Source organism: Anas platyrhynchos, chromosome 3, assembly GCF_047663525.1.
Source record: "Anas platyrhynchos isolate ZD024472 breed Pekin duck chromosome 3, IASCAAS_PekinDuck_T2T, whole genome shotgun sequence".
In the NCBI taxonomy this organism is placed as follows: Eukaryota; Metazoa; Chordata; class Aves; order Anseriformes; family Anatidae; genus Anas; species Anas platyrhynchos.
In genome coordinates this window covers 74955189-74978644 of record NC_092589.1, presented here as the reverse complement: position 1 = coordinate 74978644, position 23456 = coordinate 74955189, and the positions used below count along the sequence as shown (strand labels likewise).

The window sequence follows — 23456 nt, the reverse complement described above, 5'->3', positions numbered from 1 at the left end:
ATAGTTAGAGAGCTAACAGCAGACAGGGAACATTGTTAAGTGTGTACGCGTACCTGGACTGAGCTTAGAATGAGAATCTAAGAATTCTTCAAGTTTTTCTCTTCTATGAGGAAATAAATGACAGAACAGAAAATCAGTGACAGTTTGAAGTCTTTTTAGAAAGAAAAAACAATTTAGCAACACTGTTATCACAGACTGTAACACAGTTACAAAGAGCATGAAATATAAGGTTTTTAATAATATTTGGGTAATTAATTACCCAGATTACCATCTCTTCAGTATTTCATGATTATCAAAGAACACTTTCAATTTCCATTCTTAAATAAGTTACTGTGTAAATAAAGTATGCTCAGAGTTCTTGTATGTGGACAGTACTTACATTTAATTACAGTTGACCTGGATATGCTTATTGGTGCAAAATACATTGAAATTGTTTACATGAAATCAGCTCAGCTAGCACTAACTCTGGAATCTAAATGCTCACAATAGCACTGACAGTAGCTCAGCTATTTATCTGAACATGCTACTTAAAACATACTCTGAAACGCAGTAGAAAAGAAATTCTAAAAAAAAAAAAAGGGAAGCACAGAAGATCAAAATTCCATAGCAGGTTGGATCAATAAAATATTAAACTGCAGTTCTTAAATGTAAGTACTACACCAAGTAGTAGTCTGGTTGGTCTTAAATGGTGTTAAAGCCCTTTTTTCTAAAGGAGACAGTAATAAACATTTTGCCTATTCAATCCAATCAAGATTTAGGCATCGTGCTATAAAAGCAAACATATCGGACACTTCTTCTATAACTTTAGCAGTGGGCTTTCCTGCTCCATGCCCAGCTTTGGTGTCAACGTGGATGAGAAGTGGATTGGTTTGTTTACGGCTTCGGCCCACAACGTATTGCAGAGTAGCAATGAACTTCAGCGAATGTAGAGGGACCACACGATCATCGTGGTCTGCTGTGAGGAGCAGCGTGGAGGGATACTGGATGCCATCTTCTTCTGGTAGCTTGACATTGTGAAGCGGAGAATACCTGAAAAAAGCACCCAAAATGTTCATGTATTTTTTCCTCAAGACCCAACAAGAAGGTCCTCTCCTACTGAAATTGTCACAGCGCTCATAATACTACAGTTCTCAGTTGCAAAGGTCAGAATTACACCCCTGGCAAATGATACGTCATAGATCTCTGGCTCGCAAATGTAAAGCAAGTACATTTCTTTAATTTCAATGAGGCATATGCATACACTGTACAGAAATATCAAAACATCACAAATGGGCAACAGGGAAACTTGAGCAAAAGCTGTAAAGTTCATTGCAGAATCCATCCTACTGGGAAACAAGAAAATCAAGACTTTTCCCCAGCACACGTCTGCATGTGAATAGCTTTTTTCCATGCAAATTTGGAGACAGTTTCTGATAGTAAGCCACAAGTGCTGTAGGCTTATTAAATTTGCTTCCTCTAATATTTACACCACTTTTGAACATGCATTAGGGAATACTATGCAGGAAACTGAAAGGAAACTGTAGGTTTTCCTGCTTTCTATGGAAGACTGATTCCTATTTTTTGATCAAGGAATAATCCGACTTACAAAAACTTGTTTTCATTGCAGGAGAATTTACTTCTTTTTTTTTTTTTAAACTACTGCAGCATAACATTAAAAATATATCTGCATATCTCAACACAAGATACTCTGTTAGAAATGAAATGTAATAGTAAGTCACAAAGTATTCTACCTAACCATTTCACACTTCATTTAGACAAAGCTACAGCTAGAAAGAACGTTACATTTCTTAAATCAAGAGTAGGGTAGTAGCTTTCTTTTTTTCCCCTATTTCATCACAGGAAATACAAAGAGAATTTTGCTTTACTTTTGAATCAATTTCACACGTGGATAAGTATTCGTACAGTAAACCCAAATTATTTTTAAGAACACATGACAACACTTGAACGTCTAACCCAACAGATTCCTAGCTTTATTTTTTAAGTGGAAATGAAGAAATCAGTGAATTTGTAGATGTTTTTTTTTGAAAAAAAAAAAAGCTAAATAATGGTCAGCACATAGCAGTCTATTTGCCTTAAATACTTTGACAGTTGAATGCGAAACAAAGCAGCTGAAGTTTTCCCATCAAGAAATAAGTATTTAATGTATTGTCATGGAAGATGTTTTTAAAATTATGCATTTAAATTTTGTGAGTTAAGTATAATGAATATAAGTAGGTACAGAATGACTGCTTTCTACGTATGTGTTCCTCCTAGTCACAGAATGAATTTAAAAACTTTGCTTCCACTTTACCTCTTCAAAGTATCTGAATTCACACATATTCAGGTGAATTTTATTGTTCAAAATAATGAAGAGGATCTGGATCATTTTAAATCTTGTTTTTTAAGCTACTAATAAGATGAATTATGAGACTTGTTAATTGCTTTGTGCACTATATTTACAAAAAAAGTGTTTGCCACTGAAGCCTTAAATTGATCAGCAGGAGGCCTTGAAACAAACTAATTACAATGGGCCCAACAGACTCCAGCATTTGGATATGACTTTTTTTTTTTTCTAAACTAAAAAATGTATCTAAACACTATTACATTTCAGACAAGCCAAATTGTTTAGTATGTCTGAGGCACTCTCCAGTAATGTCAATCTTCATTACTAAAGGTATACAAATACAATAACAGGAGATGAGGTGCCAGAAAAATATTTTAAAATGATAGCACTCTCGGTCATTATTTGCCATATAAATACGTAAACCATTTCTGTTTGCACACAGTGTCTCTTTGATTTTTTTTCTTCTAAATAATCTTTCCAGACCTTCTCAGCAAGAGGCTGAGAACTGAATTAATATCCTGTTGTGGTCTACTGCCATTCAATTCCTACAAATAAACCCTATCCACACAGTATAATATAATTCATAATTGTGATAGTCTATCCCCCATCATAAAAATACAATTTATGTAGTGGTTCACTTGAGTAAATTCTGTTGTTACAGCCTACAGTAGTCATTATTCAGAAAGAGTATCTTATAAATCATTAAAGCTGATAGTAGAATATGGTCTTTGAAACCATGGCCAGTTGAATCAACAGGGTTTTGAAGACAGTTGTTCAAGCAAAGCTGACTTGTAAGGCAATTCTGAACTCCCTAAATCCAGTGTGGGAAAGGAGGAAATAATTCTGTGCAAGGATGAAATAATTCTTCAAATAGCTATTGATCACGACAACCTGAAACTGTTGATCAGAGTCTGCATTTTAAAAAGCACAGAAATATTTAAAGGACACTTACTTGCACAGCCATTCAAACTGCTCTTTGCAGTCAGAGCAACCATAGTCAGTAGTCCAAGCGTGGCCAATGGTGTACTTGTGGAATTTGAGCATATCCATCACTCCCACTTGGGCAATAACACAACCAAAGAGGTCGGGGCGCTGATTAGCACAGGCAGCTTTGACAGGAAAACAACTCTGTTAGTATTCTTATCTTAAAGAATTAGACTGAGCAGTAAAAGGCTCACTGCCAACAAGTTCATATCAGAACAACTTCTGCAGAGCTGTCTTTTATAACGTGGAGTTTCTTTTCAAAAGAAAAAATAAAATACAGAACTGTTAAGTCAAAAGGAGAAGAAATATAGGTTCCCATACAGTATCTGAAGCCAAAGAACTTGAATACAATATAAAACCAATTACACAGAGAAGCCTGCCAGTGTCTATGAAATCAAATAGTCTTTTAAGCAAAACAGAAAGCAAACATACAAATGGGTAAATACCTCCCAAAGACAGCATTTTCAAAAGCTACCTCCTTCCTCCAAATATACTGTTCTTAGAAAATTGCCTTCCAAAGACAACACGTACTTTTTAAATAAGTGAGCTTTCAGATTACTGAAATTGAAGTTTAGTAAACCATTCACTTTCTAAACTTCTAATAATAGTGTCAATAAAGAAAAGGACATTAAAGAGAAAAAACTCCATTTACTGATGAAAGTTTTCCTCTGTAATTACTATGTAAATCCATGTGAAAAGAGTTCTAATAAAAGCAAACTATTAAAAAGCAGAGGAACAACCTCATTTTAATAAAGCAAATTAGTTTTTTTTTTTTAATTATTTCCATCTTCCTGCTACTGGAATGGGCAATTTCTTTAAGAATAATGCTTGCCTCATATTATAAAAATAACCAGAGTACTTTTCCATCTAGCTTAGCATTCAATTTACAAGAGTGGCAACTGGCAGATGCTGTAGGAAAAGCTGTAAGAAATAAAGCAAATACTGAGAGATTTCCCTGTACATTACCAGCTTTTGCAATTAGTTGGTTAGGTTTACCCTCAGTTAAGAGATTATCTGCAGGCATCAAAACAAATATTCTCCATAAATACAACTTTTTCCTTTCTGATTGTTTATTTATCTAGTGTTGTGATAACCTGTAGCAATGAGTTCTTCAATCCAACTTCTGTTGCTTGATTTAAATCTATTGCCTGAGGATTTTACATATTCCCCTACTTATTTGTAGCATAAGAAATAATATCACTGAGATTTTCACCAAACTACAATGGATCTCAGAATACCTTTCTTAATTCAGAGCTAATCACCGTGCATCTACATCTAGGCACAGTCATTCCCAAATTCTTTATCTTCTCATTTTTTTCCATTGTGAAAATGGATTGCCTCCCATTCTTTGCTTTCTGCTAAGCAGGCTATTGCCTGCTTATATCATGACCTTCCTTCCAGCTCAACAAGAACTTTCTTGCATAGCCTTGTGCAAGGGACCTTGTCAAAAGCTTTTGAAAATCCAATAACTAGAACACTGTTACAAGCACCACGTGCTCCCTGACTCCTTCAAGCAGCTTTAAGATTTGCAAGCTGCAACTTCAGCCTCAAAAATTCTTCCCTAGGCATGTCAACTATTATTTATTGCTTTCAATTAGCTTGCCTGTTACAGAAGTCAGATTTACCGATCTGCAGTTTGTGGACTGCCACTTTAAAACCTGGCATTACACTCATCCCCTTCTGTTCCTCAGATATTCAGACTTAGTAGTCTGCTTAGTAGTCACACTGGAGTTCACTTCAGATCTTGTGTGCGCACCATCTGGTCCTGGCAAGACGCTGCTTTTCAGTTGATTGATTTATTCCAAAACCTCTTCTGCTGATGCTTCAGCTTGAGTCAGCTCCTCAGAGTATTCCCCACAAAGACAGACTCTGGTGCAGGGAACTCCCCGTGCTCCCCAGGAGGGAACATCAACATAAATGGAGCATTTAGTTGTGCTGCTCTGCCATTATCTTTCTTTAGTGCTCCTTTTATAGATCATGACCCTGCAGATTCTCTGGCCAGCCTCTTGGCTTTGATCTGCACAGAAAGTTTTTATTGCCAATCTTTTTGTTGTTAGCAATTTGCTCATCAATCTCCTGTGCTCCATCAGTCCCTGTCAGTTCACCTCTATCCAATTTTCTTCATTTCCATGTGATTTCTGCTTTATGGAAGATGTTATTCTACTTCTGGTCATCTCTGACATAACCACATGACTCTTCCTGGGTCCTTTCTGAGCCTTTTCCATAAGGCACATATGGTGTCTTAAATAGTTGCTGCCTAAGAGGTCTTCATCCTTTTATCTCAATCTACTGATCAAATCCCTCCTTTTAATGTTATTTCCTTTCTTGAACAGAAATGCTGTTATAATAGGGGAAAAAAAAGCTGAAACACCTATCATAAGACTGAATTTTAGTACCCTTCATTGCAGAGTCTCTTGAAGCACCATGTGTTGCTTGAGACTGGATCAAAACTCCTGCTCCTAGCTCTCTGAATTGTTACTTCAGTAAGAAAACACTTACGGAGACTCATCGGTTCCCACTGCACCCCTTTAATTAGCCATAATTACATGCATTGATGAACTGTTACCTCGAACCAGAATTTATTCATGAGTTTTACCCCGCTACACATTGAGCTTTAAAATTTGGTACTAAAATAAGATTTCAGAACCTCAGAACTGTTTGTCCAAGCAAACACGAGAGGTCGAACACTGCATTTGCATGAAGGAGGTTTGCGGCTCACAGCTGTGCTGTTCTGCTAAGCTTTGGGATGCCACTCTGCAGGACAAGGAAGTTTTGTTTTGCAGCTGAATGAGGCTGCACTCTTCAGAGGCATCTCTTGTTAGTTAAGCCTAAAAAGGAAACAGTATTTTGGAGGAATGACAGTACTCTTCCTTGTCAGTTTTTTCCTCAATAAATGAAAACTAAGAAAATGTAGCACTGTATCCTTGCACCTAAAATATCTGTTATGTTCTCTAGTGTTGCAGGAAAAGCTACTGCAAAATTTAGGTTTGCTTTGATGAAAAAACACCTTACGAGTATTTCCTAAATTCACCTAATTTTACCCAGTCAAGAAAAATCCCCATCTAGCTCCATAATAGCAAGAAAACTCAGCTAGATTGTAATCAGCCTGCAATTGCAACTGAAGGTTTCTAACGCTAGACTTTTCACAGCAGAGAGGTTTAGAGTCACAGCACCTGTCTCACACTGGCATGCTGTGCACTCTGCAGATGTCACTTGCTTCCCCTAACCAAAACAAGGAGCCCAGCTGACTTGTTCAGGCAGAAACACAGATTTTTTTGATGACTAAAGCTGGGTAGGATGAATCCCATCCTGAGTGAAACTAAAGTCCAAGTAAGCTTCCGAAAATACTGTTTTAAACAACATGTTGCATAGCATAACTGAATTTTCAGATATTTGTGCTCACAAATATCTGTTAGAGAGGATATTAGTTTACTCAAAAAACAAACAAAAAATCAACAGAGCCAGTATTCAGCAGCAGATAAATAGGAAGGAGTATAAAAAGCAGAGCATGCAAAGGGTGGTCCTAATAAATCTGCTCATTTCCTACAAACCAGATGTTTATGAACTTGAAATATGCTTTTTTTCCTTCTTATGAGTAGCTTATCTTTGTCATACTGTCACATGTATTTCATGTTGTTTAAAGAAATCCAAACAAACCTCAACATTATTCCTTTGCACTTCCTTCTCCTTTCAAGACTGAATAAAATCATTTCTTTTTCTTCTGCCACTTTCAGACACTGGGATATATTCAGAAATAAATTCTGTAGCTCTTCAAATACTAGTTAGACTATGAGATTTTTGTGAAAGCTTTTTTGAGAAGGCTATTAATTTCCTTGAATTTAAGAACACGGTAGTAAATTATATGTGAACAAGATGCCTTTGTAACAATGGTATTGCGTTTACATAGTTTGTCAAAAGATCTTGTCTTTTTCAAGTAACCGTACTTGTATTTTGCATTTCATTTTGCATGGTTTTATTTGTGGTCCTGTTTTAACTCTACACAATTAAAGTGCAGTCAACGTGTTTCTGTACAGAGACCATAAATGCAGAACTGTCATGTTTTCATTTTCCCTCTAAGAACTGGAATGCATGACTACAGAAAGACTGAATGAGAAACTGATGCAGGACTGCAGAACATGGGATTCTGGTTTATGCAACGTACAAAGTTTCCTGATCCTACGTAACAGATTTTCTGTTTGTTCTGTTATTGATTCATACTAATTAGCCTTAATAAATAAATTAAAATAACTAAGCTTTTTTTAAAAGCATTCTTACTCTCTGATTTTGCCATAGGGTTTGCTCTAACACAGAAGTAATCATAAGCTTGGCTTTTAACAGTCAGCATTTGTTAGAGACTGCAGAATCCTAATGTTCTTTGGGAATGTCAAATGAAGTGGAACTGAAGTGGAATTTAATGCTTGGTATATGTCATTGCGCTGACATTCTGGCAATCCTTGAAGAAGAGGAACTGATACATTTTAGTCTGATTACTTTGATAAAGCCCAGGGAAGTACCAAACCCAGGAAATATACAAGCAGTCCTTACCAACTAATAGGCCCCCGTTTGAGCCTCCATTAATAGTCAACTTCTTTGGAGATGTGTAGCCTTCTTTGATGAGGTATTTGGCAGCACACTGAAAGTCATCAAAGCAATTTTGTTTGTTGGCCAAGATACCACCTAGCACACAAATAAAACAAATCAGTTGATTCCAATTCCATAAAATCCATTTAATACCATCTATTCAGAAAACATGTGTGCAAAAATACCTGGGAACAGTTCCAGTTTCATGAACATTTTAATAATTGATACAGGTCAGAAAGACAGCAAAAACGAAAGATTCTTTCAACACAGAGTATAAAATGGTTCTGTCGATAACTCTAATGCTTTCAGAAACTCTGAATAATACATACCTATACCGTGGAGTGAGTGCCAGGTAACGTTTCAAACCAGAAAAAATTAAAGCTAAAAGCTTTGTGTTGCAAAATATAAACAAAATGACCACATACAATCCACCTGAGGTTTGACTTAATGGGACTCTAACAGCATTAAACACAGTGGCAGTTTCTTAAGGGAATAAAACTACCAATTTGCTCCTATATAATATAAGGACTTCTAATTTCCTGGGCATAGAATATGTGGCTGGCAATTTACCCTTTTTTTCTATTACGCTTTCAAATCAGATGATATATGGCTGTGGTCAAATAAGGACTTCACTCTAAAATAAGTGGAACGAGCTATCATCTGGAGGTGTCTCTATCTCCATAGTCCATCCAATGATCCCACACACCCGGCTTACCCTGGATGCTTCATTTCTATGTTGCAAAAAGTCAGGTAAGAAAACTCTAGCCTTTAGTCATAGAGATCTCCTTGTAGGATTGGAACCAGCAATTTATTTTCTTAAAACAAACATCATTCTCACATTAACATGACTGTTGAAGAGAGACATGTTGGGACAATGAAAAATTCTTCAAAAGTGTGGCAACACGAGAGAAATAAATCTTACTACTCTGCTTAAAGTTCTGATTTGATGTAAGGTCAGAAGCCTGTCTATACAGTTAAACAGCTTTCTGTAATTGCTTTCAGAGTTAACAAAGAACAGATGCATATCTAATTTCGCAAGTGCAATAAAAGACTTGGGTCAAAATTAAGCAGGAAATAGGTGGACTAAAAAAAGCATTATCATATTAAGATAAATTTTATTAAAACCTATTACAAATCAATTGGCAAATTAAAATTAATGAAGGATACTTCACCTTTAGCAATAATATCCTGCATCTGCAAGCTTATATAGCTTCTATTTATAAAACATTACATCTTTAACTCAATTGTGAGGAAATGACCCAGACAAAAAGTTACCACAGATGAAACGAAAAGTGACAGATGTAATGATCTGGGAATACCATTTTGTTTGATACAAAGTTATTATGGATTACTCCCAGTGCAAACTGTTGCATCATAAATATCACTGTTTTGGTCCATTTGCCTGACAACATCTCCAGCAACTTATCCATCAAATTCTCGGGATATTAATAAGGCATCATCGCTGAATAATGACTGCGTATGTTATGCAGCTGAGTGGGACTTCCTTCAGCTTCTTCCTCTAGTGAAGGGATGCAGAAAATTGTCAACAATCAGACAAGTTGACAAAGGCAATCAAAGGATTTAAACAAAGACTGTACTGCAAAAATATGGAGTAATACATCAAAGATACTAAGAAAAAGGGAAAGGGATTGACAGAGTTCTGTAGTGAGTGACCTGGCTTCCCTGCAGCACTGAAGGCAGCTTAAAAAATGCCTGTCTACAAGAAGCTGGACCTCCTAAGAGTACAGAGTGTGTGATATGCCACTGCACTTGTGGAGCTGACTGAAGTTTGTATGAAAACAATCTCATTCTCTAAATAAAAAATGAAACCTGGCCTATTCATAAATTGTGCAAAACCAATCTGGTGATGTCTGTTTTCTAACATGCAAAGCTGGAATAGATGCATTTTGAACTCCAAAGTTCACACCTTCTGTAGGGTTCTGCAAATGGCTAGCTTCTTTCTGTGATACCAAGAAAGACAAAGTAGTCAGCTGGTGGTGCCCTGGGGATCTAGAACATGTCATGTGCATCTACACATAATATAAGAGGTAGGTGAAAGTGAGGCAGATCTCTTGCAACACAGACAGACATTTTTGGAAGATAGTTTAAGATAAATAGCTGGATTTCCAAATGCTGTAAGTTTAGGAAATTAAACTTACTTAAAAAAATTAAGATTTTTTTCAGAAAATATTGTTTTTGTACAAAAATATTTTAATGTAGGTTGCAAAAATTCACTGAAAATACACTGGAAATATATAATAAATATACATATATATATGTATATATAAGAAAAAAATACTTTTTGATGGAATAATTACAAGCCAAAAGGAGATATGAGTATGGAAGAGGGAAAGAAAGAATGTTGTCATCTTCACAGCTAAGCCTGCAGTTTTGTTTCCAGGCTTGGACTGATTTACCTTTGTGCCAGGTCTCTCCATATTCACCACCGCCCCTGATGTTTGCCACTGCTAGAACACCTCCTAGGTGTCGCACAAAAATAAGTCTTGACACACTGAAAAAGCAAACAAAGGATTATTTTCAGACTTCCAACTGCTTACTTTCCTAACACTTTTATAAGAATACTTTTAGGAAAAGATCTCTCCCAAGATCAATGATGAAATCATGAGCAAAGTCCTGCCCTGACAGCAAATCTGAGTAGGCAGGCTTTCTTCAATGGTTTTATATGGAAATGAAACACTCTGCAGCCTCTCAAAAGGAACCCGCACTGTTCCTTTATTTCTGCACTCTGGAGGAGAGCAGCCAGTGGTTCTGCCTCGAAGACAACCCTCCAAGACACGTCACCATTTTTTGATCATCTTTGAAGCCTTCAGTGTGGGGACAAAAACTGTCCAGTACCACCAGACCCCTGTGGCTTTCGACCTGTTCCTCCATGGTGGGCCCTTTGCTTTTTCAGGGTTTAGCCCAAATGAAGAAAGCAAACAATTAAGAGTTATGATCAGCACGTGAACTTTGCTTAAGGGCTGGTATTTTCAGCTTCTGCTTAACACTTTTTCTTTGACCTTTATAAAATTGTGTTTGCAAAAAGAAGTTCTGCTTCTGCCCTTGTTTTGCACCAGGGTCTGCAGTCAAGTTCTGGTCAATCCCTTTCCCTCATTATTTTCACTTGCATTGTTAAATACATAACAAATAGTAAAAACTGAAATTACTCGTTCTGCCTTCCCTAATATCTTTCAAACCTGTTTATTTTTTTTAATTACTTATTTTTTAAAAATTTATTTTTTTTAAATTGTTAAATTGCAAAAGTACCAAAGTTATTACTATATTTTTAAAAGGGATTGAAGTCATTTAGATTATATTTAACAATTAAGAAGAAAAATAGATCTCTGATCTGTTGAAGCAGTAGCTTAACATAGCATAAGCTCCAGATGGCAAACCATGCATATGCCAAGGGGAACAGTAATATATTCAAACTGAATCCCAACAAATCATTTTTTTTTTCTAGTAGGTTAAAATTTATTATCTTCTTGAAATTTTTGCTCATGCGAGAAACCATTCCTGCAAAAATTAATCCTATTCAACAAGAGCAAGGTTTGGCCTTCTTATTTTTAAGTCCCCCTAATGCTCATCAGAAATGTCCGGAAAGACAGTAGTCTTACAGCATCTCACACATGGATGTAGTATCAAAATAAGTAAATATTTCAAAGCAATTATCTATGTACTGGCATTGGTCTTGACAGTATATACTAAGGATTAAGAAAAAAAGAAAAGTAAAAGGATGACTGATAAGAAATTTTTGTACTTCCATAACCCAAAGGAAAAAATTCCATCCAGGGCAGGTTATCTGTGGCCATCAGATGGCTCAGGAGGCATGAATTCTCTCTGCTTCTGTAAAGACCAATTCTTAAGTCCATCACTGTGAATCATATTTTTCCTTACATCACTGGGACATGCCGATCAGATGTAAGATTTATATTCTTTAAGCATATTGTGCATAGGTCAGAGAGAATTATTCTGTCAAACTACAGCATGCCTGATTTCTACAAGTTGATACATTGCTAATGTGGACGTGGAGTAGCCTGACAGTAGCCTAATCCATGAGATGATGGCTTCTAATTTTTGGTATGTTAAACCTTCCAGAATATTCTGCACTGTTTTTCCTTGTTTCTGTCCCAAACAAAATTAATAGAAATTTTGGTCCAACTTACTTATCTTCTAGTAACTGAAATAATAGTAATTGAAGGTAAGCTATGAATTTGCTACCCAAATATATTGCCTGAGAATATTTGAAAAACAAAACATGCCAGAACAGAGTCCATCCTTTCCCGTCTTCCGAAAGAAACCGTGCCTATCTGAGGAATCAGCACATTTATCCAACAAAGAGTCTGAGCAACGCAAAACTAAATTCTTGAGTGCATCCTATCCACAGAGACTCCTCTAGCAGAGATGCTAACTTGAAGGTAGTTTGCAGAGGGGCCTCGGTGACTTGTGATCTCATAAGATACTTAATTTCAGAAGAGCTCCTAATGCAGCCAGTCAGTCTTATTATAGGAACGTAGTCCCCATTTCCCTGAGCAAATGCTCCTTCTATCACACAGATCCTCAGTGGGATGAGTTCCAGGGTTTGGGAACAATCATTATATTGCCAAAGTAAGGCTTAGTACATCTGTGCTCAATCTCAGCAATACTATTGAGATTTAGGCACTTCTGATATTACTGCCATACCCCCCAACATACATATCTGCTAACATCATTGCAAATAACAATTAATACCCCCTTGGGGATAGTTAGTGGTAAAGTGAGTTGGGAGTCTTAACTTGACCAATACTTTGAAGTGGGTGTGCCTAGAGTTTATAATAAGCTTTCTCAAAGCAGCTTTTAAATTCAAGGAATCAGGTTTTATTAGTATATAATCTGGACTCATTAACTTTTAAGAAAGTGAAAATCCAAAACAATCAGCACAAAATAATTTTGAACCTAACCCTGCTATTGCCTCCTATGTTATTCCAGGTAGGTTCTTGCTTCCAGATACAATTTCACGTCAACTTGCTGCTTGAGTCACAGCAAACTGCCCAGTAACCCTGGATGTCCAGAAAATGCCTCGTTACAGGGCTCCCTGTCCTTCCTAACAGTCTCTATAGCCTTTTTCTCATCAGCTCTGTTTGTTTTCTCCTGGAAGCAGGGTAAAGAAAAAGTCAAGGAAAGATTGACAAGGTCAGTGGAGGGAGGAGAGGGTAGTTCTTTCTCTGGAGAGTTCTTTCCTATGCCTATTACTCTTTTGTAAAAAGCGTAACAAAAAAAAGTACTTTTTGCAGTACAGAACAACATGAGGAGCTGTGCTTCAAGGAACAGGAATGCTTTCCCCAAATTAATGATGTGCTGTTGGGTATTGCAGCTGATTGCTGCAGATTTCTTCTTTGGAGGAATGCAGGCTGATGCATTGGTGATAGGGAAAATATCCTGTGTCACTTGACTTTGTTGCTTTCTTGGCTTTTGTGAAGCCGGAGGGAGTGGTAACAGAGGAGTTATCTTGCACTCTGCACTGGTCTATGCTGTGTTGCTTGACCTTTTTGTGGGCTTACGGACTTTCCCTGTGCTCTTTTCTTAAAGGCTTGCTCAAATCTGGCCCTGTAGCAGTGAAATAAAATTTCAGTCTGCTTCACAATCAGTTGTATTTCTGGATGTATTAGAAATTGCTTCTACTGCACCTACAGAGGTACACACAGAACAACACAGCAAAACATGTTGATTCCTGCAGTGTAATTAGTAGAACCTGTAGCATTATTGGTGGGCTTGCAACACCATTTCCACAGCAGCTCTGCGAAGCCACAGGTGCCGACTCCATCAGTTTTAAATTGCGCTTGCTGTGCAAGCTGTATAATTAATGACAGTGCTCTAGTGTGCACCGTATTAGAAATGCTACCAAATACAGCTCTTCAGTCCAGAGGAACATAAAAGATGCATGCTTGTATTCAAAAATAAAACACTGCGTAACTGACTTAATGACTTTAGCCTCATAGTTATTTTTGGATCCTCTAACTTGTTGATTTGTTTCTCTTACTTTCAGGGGAAAAAAAATGTGTGTGTGTGTGTGTGTTAGAGAATAAGTGAAAAGCAGTATCTGTTTCTGAATAGAGCAAAAATGAGTTTTCCAAGCTCAAGAGCTGGCTGATGTTAATGGGTGTGTTTGTAAAAAGTTACAAGAGCCTTAAGTTCAAATAAAAATCAGGAATATTTACCCAGAAACAGTGTTTTATTGTTTGTGGTGTCTGACAAGCAAGCTGTTATTCAGTTGCATTTCCATAACTATCTCAGCTCAGCATCAGATGAACTCTGTGGCAGGCCTTGGCCTTGACCATTTTGTGGCTCTTTTCTAGCACTTATGTCTGAGTTCATCTACAAAAAAAGACTGTGGGGCTGTGGTGGGAACAGCACTTCAAACTGGGAACTACTCCTGAATACTGCAGTATACAGAAACATGGACATAGTCACGTTACTTGAATCCCCCAAGTAAATGGGGAGCTAGAAAGAAGTCTGACCTTTCCAGCATAGGTTCTCTATTACAATTTCTTTTTCTGATCTTGTCTGCTTAGTTTTGGAACATGCTTCCTCATCAAGTATGCAATTCTGAGTTTATTAAAGATGCATTCCAAGGCTTTGGCTTATTTTTCTTTTAGAAATGTTGAGAAGGGATGTGTTGCTGTTACGGGGGAGAGAATGAGGAGGGAGGTGCAGCACACCTGTGTTTTCTTTACACTGTTAGTGGAATAATGGATGTTGATCTGGAGGTGACTGATAGTTCACTGTGTGTTTACTTTTAAGGAACTGTTACAGGTTCCTATTCTTATTTAATCAACCATATAATAGGAGCATAGTTTCATGGGGCTCAGGAAGATCTAGATAACTGCTCCCTTCTCTTCCTTCCTCCTCTCTTCTGTCTGCTACACTCTCCTGCTGCCTGCTCGTGTTTGCTGGACTCCTGTAAGTCAATTCTTAACTTGCCATTTGGCAGAAAACCATCCATTCTTTTTGCTAGGAGAGTTTTCTGCCATCCTTGTGAGGGAAACGAGCAAAGGTTCCAGCAAGCATCAGGGCTAACAGAAGGGAGACAGAGCAAGGTACTGTGAGATACTTTCTCCTGCTTTTGCCAGCAATCAGCTCATGTCTGCTCTGCAGTATGTGAAATTGTAACCCTAATCAATAAATACATTATATTTACTTTAGAAAAGAAAACATGGTAGGTTTTATCATGGTTTTCAGCATCTACAAAAAACTGTAATAAATCAATGCTCCAGTCTAATCTAAAAAGGAATTTAAAACCTATTCTGGTTATATAATTGTGTCTCACAAGAACTACAGGAAATTAAAAATGTAGTTTTACAAGGCATATAAAAAACTTTCAAGCAATCACAGACTGCAGGATGTGAGGTCCATTCTTAGACAAGGTATTTGCTATAGAGGACCAGAATTTGTAAATGCTGTTCAGAAATACAGTCACAGCGACGTGGAAGAGCAAGCAGTACAAAGGATTTCTTGAAATGTGCTGACTCTAAAGCAAGACTGGTAGCACACAAATTTAATAGGACAGTTTAATAATACATTACTTTTGTGTTAGTGAGATGCTCTTCTGCTGTCTGAAAAACTGCTTTCCATTCAGTCCTTTGCATTTCTGTTTGCCTCTTACCTTGGAACACTTGTTATGTATTAAAGCCCTAAGACAATCAGTGCCACTTTTACTAAATCTATTCAAATTCTCTTACTGAGGAAACAAGAATTTTCTTTAAAGAGATGATCTATTGAATAAAGCTTATGGCTTTTGAGGGCTACAAATCCTGTTTTGCAAACGGCATTTTGGGTTTACAATGCACTGCTTTGCACATGCAGAGCCTGTATCATACAAGCCTTGAGAAAGAATCATCTTTTCTCTTTCCTGATTACAAAGGAACACAGTATGATTTTGCTTCTGACAACTTCATCGAAGGTACAATAGGAAAATACAACTATTTTCATGATTTATATTAAATACATTTTCTTTAATATTTAGTCATAAGTAATTGTATAAATTGATAAAAAGGAAAAATCCTATGTTATTAGCTCAGCAGAAGGCTTAAAAACTTGTTTAATTCATTATGTCCATATGCTTTTCTGTTAGTGACAAAGCAGGAAGAGGTTAAGCTATAATTGAAAGAGTAGAGTGCCCACTGTAAACCTCTGAAAAGCACGGCACTTCTCTAGTCTGACACAAATTTCTTCTGTGACCCTGAGCAATTCCCTTGAATTCAGAACCAGCAAAGCAGATAAATGCTGCCTGTACAGTCCTTGTGGCCCCATCTTACTTCTCAAGGACCTGAAATCCTTAACTCTATCAGATCCGTAATCCATCCACAGACCTGTCTGACAGTCGTTAACATCAGATACTTTAGAAGAAGGCATAAATTATCCTGCTTACCTGTAGCTTGGTGTAATTGATATGTTGAAGCCTCCGTATCCGTACAAGAAGGCAGGATGAGAACCATCCAATTTAATCCCTTTCTTGTGAATAATAAACATTGGGATCTTAGTACCATCTTTACTAGGGTAGAAAACCTAAAACAAGACAAGAAGAAATGCGAAATGCTGTTATTGTTCTAACTCTATGTAACTACCGTAAATGAGAAGTAGAGGTTATCCCTTCCATGCTGCACATTGGGTAAAACTTCCTCAGCAATCTGCACCAATTGCTACAGCCTTTTCCTTATACTCAGCCTGGTCAGGTCAAATAATGGCCATCACCAGCTTGGTTGTTTAATAGCTCTAAAAACCATCAAAATGAGACAATGCAAGGGGTACGGCTGTATCGTTTTTACACATCCTATACCCTGACTGACCTGGCAAGGAGAATGAACAGAATTAAAATGAGATTTTTAACCTAAAATTTTAATTTCTAGATTTTTTTCATTTTTAAAAATTCAAAATTTCTGACACTAGAGAATAGCGCACAGAGAAGAAAGAGCTCATGGTAGGGCAGTGACTCAGTGAGGCCCAACTAAATGTTACACTGTTTTGGATAACAAAGAGCTAGAGAATTATTTTATTGCAGTCAATGCAGTGGTCCTTGCTTGTAAAAATATAAATTTAATCACAAGCAGAAGGCGATCCAGCAAACATGGATCAAGCACTGGCCAGTCTTTCCAAGCTGTCTCAACAACCACTTTACCTCATCACGGTGGTAGCACAACCCATGGCAGATACTTCTGTAATATTTGGTGTATTTTCAGGCATTTCCCAGCAGCTAGAACCAGGAGTGCTAGCTCTCCAGAACCCCCAAAACCACACAGCGAGGCAACACAGCTATCTGCTGGTTTTCAGGAAACCAACTCCCCAAATAACCAAGCATCCACACACAGCATATGCTTTCACATATGCCTTTCTACTACTGTCACAGCACTGTAGTAAGAAAAGCTCAATTCCACGTACAGAAATATCCACTGCAATTGCTTAGCCTAATTCCCATGTCTTGTTGTTTTGATGCATGTATCTGCGTGCATGTTCTAATTTAGGATCCAGCACATCTCATTTTGACAGTCAACAAAATGTGGGTGTGAATGGAGCTCACTGCTCATCCTCAAGTTCTGGTTGACTACTTCTCATTGCTTTCATTTTGGTATCATATCAGCAGCTTCTAGTCTAAGAACTAGAACATAGAAGTAACAGAGGATTACATTCTTTCTTCATTGCAAATTTACAGCCTCTGTGCTTTTAAAGGAAACAGACCTATCGTATTTTATAAAGCATACATGATCAACGGGATCTATTTTTGTAACTAACAAACCCCAACAGTAATATGATAGTAATATGATCCTGTGCAACACGTTTATTCTGAGCACTGCCTGTAATGTGAAACACGGAAATCCACATGGCTTGGCCAAAAAAAAAAAAAAAGCACATTTGATTTTAATTTGATCGTGGCTAAGGAAATGTGTGAAATTTCAAATGAAACTATTTCTATGTCTGAAGGCTTCACCAAATCATGTAGGATTATTCTAGGTAAAATTCAGTATTTTAGTCATCATTAGATGGAAACGTTTAGAACAAAAGGCTGAAGGCATTTTCACACAGATTTCCAGCTACTGCCACAAACATATCTTTCCTAAAGTGGTCACCAGAACCCACTACAGGAGAATTTAAGTATTTAGCTGGATGTTACGAACTGAACACTATAACCAAATAAAACAGCTCACGGACAAGAGAACTGCTGAGGCAGAGATGAGGCTTTCCGGAGAGACTCCTCTCTGAAATGCTATCCATCAGCTCCAGTCCTTGCTGGCAATTTCTGCAAAGTGAGCACCTGGCCCTCCTGTGTTTCCAGTAACGCTCACTGTTGCTGGCTAGTCATTGCCTGATGATTAAAGGATACCACTAATTTTCCTGTTTCTCTCTGACCAAGAGACTTTTTTTTTTCCTTTAAACAACTCTGAAAACTGACTTCAGTAGGGCTTTTATCATCATCAGCTAAGGTTAAATAACATACCATTAAATGAAAACTCAACAAAAAAGATGCATGTCAAGGTGACATTTGCAATTTAAGAGTTTTCATTCCTATCTTTGCTAAAATAATGATTACCTCTCTTGCCAAGATGAACAAATGGGAGGGGGAAAAAATCAATTCAGTGAGACACCGAGATATACGAAGCTATTTAAGCTTCTCCAAATAGACTATTTTCAACAACTGATTCAATCTCACCTTTAAATTAGGTGTTATCTCTGAAGCAAGTCCAATGGTTTATTCATGTAGCCAATAAAGGGACGTGCTGCTATCTCAAAGATTAAGGTAAACTGGAAAGGGCAAGCCCTAAAGAATTTCCCATGATGACATTTCATGCCTAATTTTAGAAGATGACAGCTTTTACAAGAGTAAATGCTCATAAAAGGGTACTAGTGTTTTCTGCTTTATCACAGTTAGAAGTGATCCACTTGTGCTAGCCACGTTATATTACTCATTGCTCACATATTTTCAAATAAAGACTCTCATTTCACTACAGCTATTAGCACATATAGAAAGCAAAGCGATGTACCTATCTGTCACATGGCAGAGGGGTCTCTGTGCCAGAAAGAATCACTCTCAATTCAGCCACTGGAACCAGAAGCATTTATTTAGAGCCCTTGTTCTTATTAGTATGATCCAGAGAGAAAGCAATGCTGCTTGCACAGCTACATCACTACAGAGTAGGTGAGGATTAAACTACAAACAAAAATCCTTGTCATTCTTCTTTAGTACGTACATACGTACATATATATATATATAAATATTTAAGTAAACAAGCTTTAGCTTTTGAAAACAATGTATGCACAATTTCCATCTAACAAAGACACTGGAAGTTTAGCTCTGCAGAGTGAGGTCTGCAAGTAAATGCAGTTAACAGCTGTGTGATACGATTTGTAACTTTACTTGCTAGTTAAAGTAAGATAAAAAATGTTCTGTACCTTTACTCCTGTGAAGGTCTTTGCCCTCCTAACTATTGTTTGTTTTAAAATGCAGATTTTGTTATATGATCTTTATTTAGGAAATAGGAAAACCACCGCCTAGCATGATAGTCACAGACCTAAATTCAGAAGGATGCTAAGATTATCTATTTCTGCCTCTGCACTGACAAGTGTCCTCTCCTTCACACAGTAGTTTAGCTTCTGAAAAGGTAACAGGGTTTGAAAGAGAGAGGTTGAAAACAAAGTTTTTCCTTTTGTTTGTTTATTAAGATAATATAGCTAGCTATTGAGACTTACACACTGAATTAAAAATACTTTGGCAGCCATCCACTATGTGCTTCTCCTGTGAGTAAATATGAAATCAGTATCTTTTTATACTAAAGAAAGTGATATGATCATCACAACAAACAAAATGAATCTGTCCAAATACTCACACTGCATCACACAGCTAAAAGTACTTTAAGCTGAAATTAAATACAAACTTCCACTTTTAAAAATAGTCAGCAATTTGCAAATATTCAGTTTCACTTCTCACTTTTAAAAATCTTTTGTCCATTTACAGAATAGAGAGATGGAAGGATGAATGTAATCACAGTTGTTCAAGTTTAAAAGGGCATGTACATCTGAAATCCCTTTGCTTTTATAAAACTGAAAATCATCCTAAGCAAAAAACATGCCCCTCAAACTTGTACAGATTTTAAATTAACCTTATAAAGGTAAGATTCAACACAGGTTTTGAAATATTGCTGTGAAATGCAAAATAATTTAAAAAAAAAAAAAAAACGTATCCAAATAGGTCTAATGTGTATATTTTTAAGCTGCAAACAATATCTGAATGTCTAGAAACATTTTAATTTTTTCTGACTCACTCATTAATAGCGAAGAGAATTAAAATCCAATTAAGAAGTGATTAGTTCGGCTTTTCAAAAAGAATTATTCCTTGCATATACATGAATTTTACATATGAAAAGAAACTTTGACTTCTGGGATTTGCAAACACCCTTTAAATCACAGTAGGCCAATCATTCTTAGAAAGACACTAGTGATTCTAAAAACGTCTCTCCCAATCTCTCCTTCAAGATTAGTTGCCACATACCACAGATATCAATTCTTTCCATGTCTGTGTGTGCTTGATCCAAACCAGGTAAGATTTGTCACTGCACTGACATTCATTGTGCTAAAAGGCCAAAGAATTTTACAAAAACTAAGGCAGCATACAAATCATGAGTGAACAGTCCTTATTAAAAACGTGTGCTCAGTAACTTAAATATGGGAATAACAAGACAAGGCCTTCAAAATGACTTTTTTTCCCATGTCTTCTACTACAGTTTTACTGCGATAATTCCTTTTCTTTCGAAACAAATACAGCACGTAGCAGTCTTGTGAAATTTAGCTGTTTTGTGCTGCTAGATAGGAAGGTCTGCCCTTTCAGAGGGCTGCTGTGACTCCACTTGTGGCCACCATGAAGATGCACGCAGTGCTAGGGAATCCCAGGACTACACAGATGGTGGCATCAGGGTGTTTGAACCTGTATTTAGGTACACAGCACCCAAGGCTGAGTGATGCTGTGTAGCAACACCTCCCACTGACAAACCCTAAGAGCTGCTGCTCAGCACTTCAGGGAGGCAAGTCACAAAGACCCTGCATTCACATCAGCAAGTCTGAAAACATCAGCACTGGCAGGCAGGGGGAAAATCCTCCCCTCGCTTGAGATGTCAGGGCAGGAATCTCAGATTGCCACAGAACCAGTCTGCAGCCCAGTCTGGACCCACACTTGAAGTCCACTGGCCCAGTGGACAGCTCTGGCAGCCAGCCAGCAGCAATCTGTACGAGAAGCTATTGCTAGCCACCATTCCGTGTTCTCACGTACACAGGATGAGCTAGAAGACAGGAGAATGAACAGGGAACTACTACCATTACACAGCAAATCCACAGCATCTGAGGCTTCCCTTCTTCAGAGGGGAATCCTCATCAATCTTCTTTAAATTAGCTTTGAAGCAATTCTCTGTGCTGGTTGCAAAACTTGCTTAATACAGAACTGGACAGGGGCCAAAGTAACTCAGTACAGCCAGAATTAATGCAGGTAAAACCCAGGAAGAAGAGCACTCGCTGAAGACATTTGCAAAAGCACTATGAAAATAATCAAGAAACCTTTTAGGAGAAATTGTTTCACTACCCACCCGCTGGGACAAGAAGCAGCCCCATGCTGACAGAGGCGAAGTGCCAGGAGATGGTCTTTTAGAAGAAATGCCTTCTTGCTAAGTTCAGCTGCCTAGCTGCAAATGACTGCAGGGAGGTAGCTCACAGGGTGGCGGTGGGGAAGGGCAAGAGAAAAATGCAGTCAAAAGTTCAGAAATCCTGCAGGGCAGGCATGGCAGAAAATGTTTTTAAATCTCATTTTTCTTGATTAGTTCAGAGACAACATTCCTATTACATAAACACTTAGTGGTGAATTGGTTTCAAGGAATCCCCTCTACTCCACTTCTGCAACCTGACCAACTTGTTGGCTTCTCTTTCAATGTTAATCTTGCTCCTTTCAAAGTGATCTCAGAGCTCCCTACAACAGAACAATTAGCATCTGCCATGTACAGCTATTCCTTTTCTTTCTCAATTTGCTGTAAAGAAAAATGAGCATACAGTGTAGAGACGTATTGGATTAATACACTTTACCTTTTGAGTTAAATATATACGGCAGTCTCATTAAACAGAAAAACTTCCTACAGGCCTACGAAAAGTTATGGTATCTTACCATAACTTCCTACAAAAGTTATGGTATCTTTCCTTCATTACCCCTGTACTTAGGTATTTGAGAAATGTATTACTGTGTGAAGTAGTACAGCATGAAGTAAATAAAAGGATGTCTCAATGGAAGTAACACATAAATGTGTAAGTAACAAGCTGCAGGCTAGTGCAGTTTCTTTTATTAAATCAAGATTTATTTCATTGAGAAATCTGCTCTGACAGTAGACAATTCACTGTAACACTGTATAGGCATTTGAAAGCAAACATCATTTGTCTGTACCATGCTGGAAATTCAGGTTGTAATGATAAATACTTTTATTCTTCAAGTGTAGAGGCAACTTACCCTATGGTAAGCAAAGGAGAGAACTTACATTATGTAGGCTATTCCACAATAACTGTTCTGATTTATGGTTTTATACCTTGATAGAAACACACATCTAATTGGATGTGCTGAGAAGGAGGTACTTGCACTCAAACAGTAACCAGCTAATTCAGCTTCTCCTGTTTCTATTTTGTTCAGAACTTGCTTGGTTCTCTCAACACAGCTCTGCTGTTGATCTCTTGCAGACTTCAAAAAGATAACCCAAACCTTGTTTTTTCTTCTTCCTAATGCAAGGGCATCTGGAGTATTCAAAGTATTCAAATTTTGCCCATAAACTTGTTTCCAGATGCTCTAGCACAGAACAAATACAATCTTGACACTGGTGATGTCAAGTACCCAGCTTGTGTCAAAGCCCCCCAGAGGACCCTCACTTAAACTGGCAAGAAGCTTGATTTTTGATTTATGACTTCCAATAGCTGGACAATTTCAGTGATCTGCTCTTTCTTCCTTAGAAAATAATACCCTGTTTAGAGATGTCACTGGCTACCCAAAAGCAGAGGCACTGTAAATCACCACACACCTACAGAAGCTCTGCACGTGCCTAGTGCAGTACTGAAAAAATAGGTGATACTCTTCATTTCTACTCTTTGGTTTGAAAACAAACAGGGAACACCTACACTGAACAATGCATGCTACAGAATCCTCAAAAACGTACAGAAAAACAGGTCACTTAAAAGTACAGTGAAACACTTCTACATGAGGTTTCTCAAAGTATAGCTAAAAATTTAGTATCTGAGATTTAAGCTTGAATTTAAAGTTCCCCGTTCATATCCCTACATGCTCAAATCAAACAAAAGGGCAGCAGAACGAAACAACACCAACACTTGAAAATGGTCAAGGATAAATTAAAGTCCTAGAAAATACCTAGGGAGCCTGTTTAGAAGAAAATAATTCTAAGGATCAGATCCTGTTGATTTTAACAGTTGTGTCTTGGTGCCTGCATCCTCACTTGTGGAGATGGCAGGCTTCAGGATCATCTATTGTTTTCAGATTTACAATACTCATTCTATGATGAAGAAAAAA

General features: G+C 37.4%; 1 protein-coding gene across 1 annotated transcript in view; it reads right to left on the bottom strand.

Annotated features, from left to right (window-relative positions):
• Positions 1–218: 218 nt before the first annotated feature.
• Positions 219–23456, bottom strand: part of PREP (prolyl endopeptidase) — a 99176-nt gene continuing 75938 nt past the window's right edge. Inside the window, exons 11-15 of the mRNA XM_027454772.3 lie at positions 16296–16432; positions 10306–10400; positions 7853–7984; positions 3276–3432; positions 219–1029 (exon numbers count right to left, since the gene is read on the bottom strand). Of these exons, the coding sequence (XP_027310573.2) occupies positions 735–1029; positions 3276–3432; positions 7853–7984; positions 10306–10400; positions 16296–16432 (816 nt within the window). The 3' untranslated portion in view covers positions 219–734. The remainder of the gene's footprint in view (positions 1030–3275; positions 3433–7852; positions 7985–10305; positions 10401–16295; positions 16433–23456) is intronic.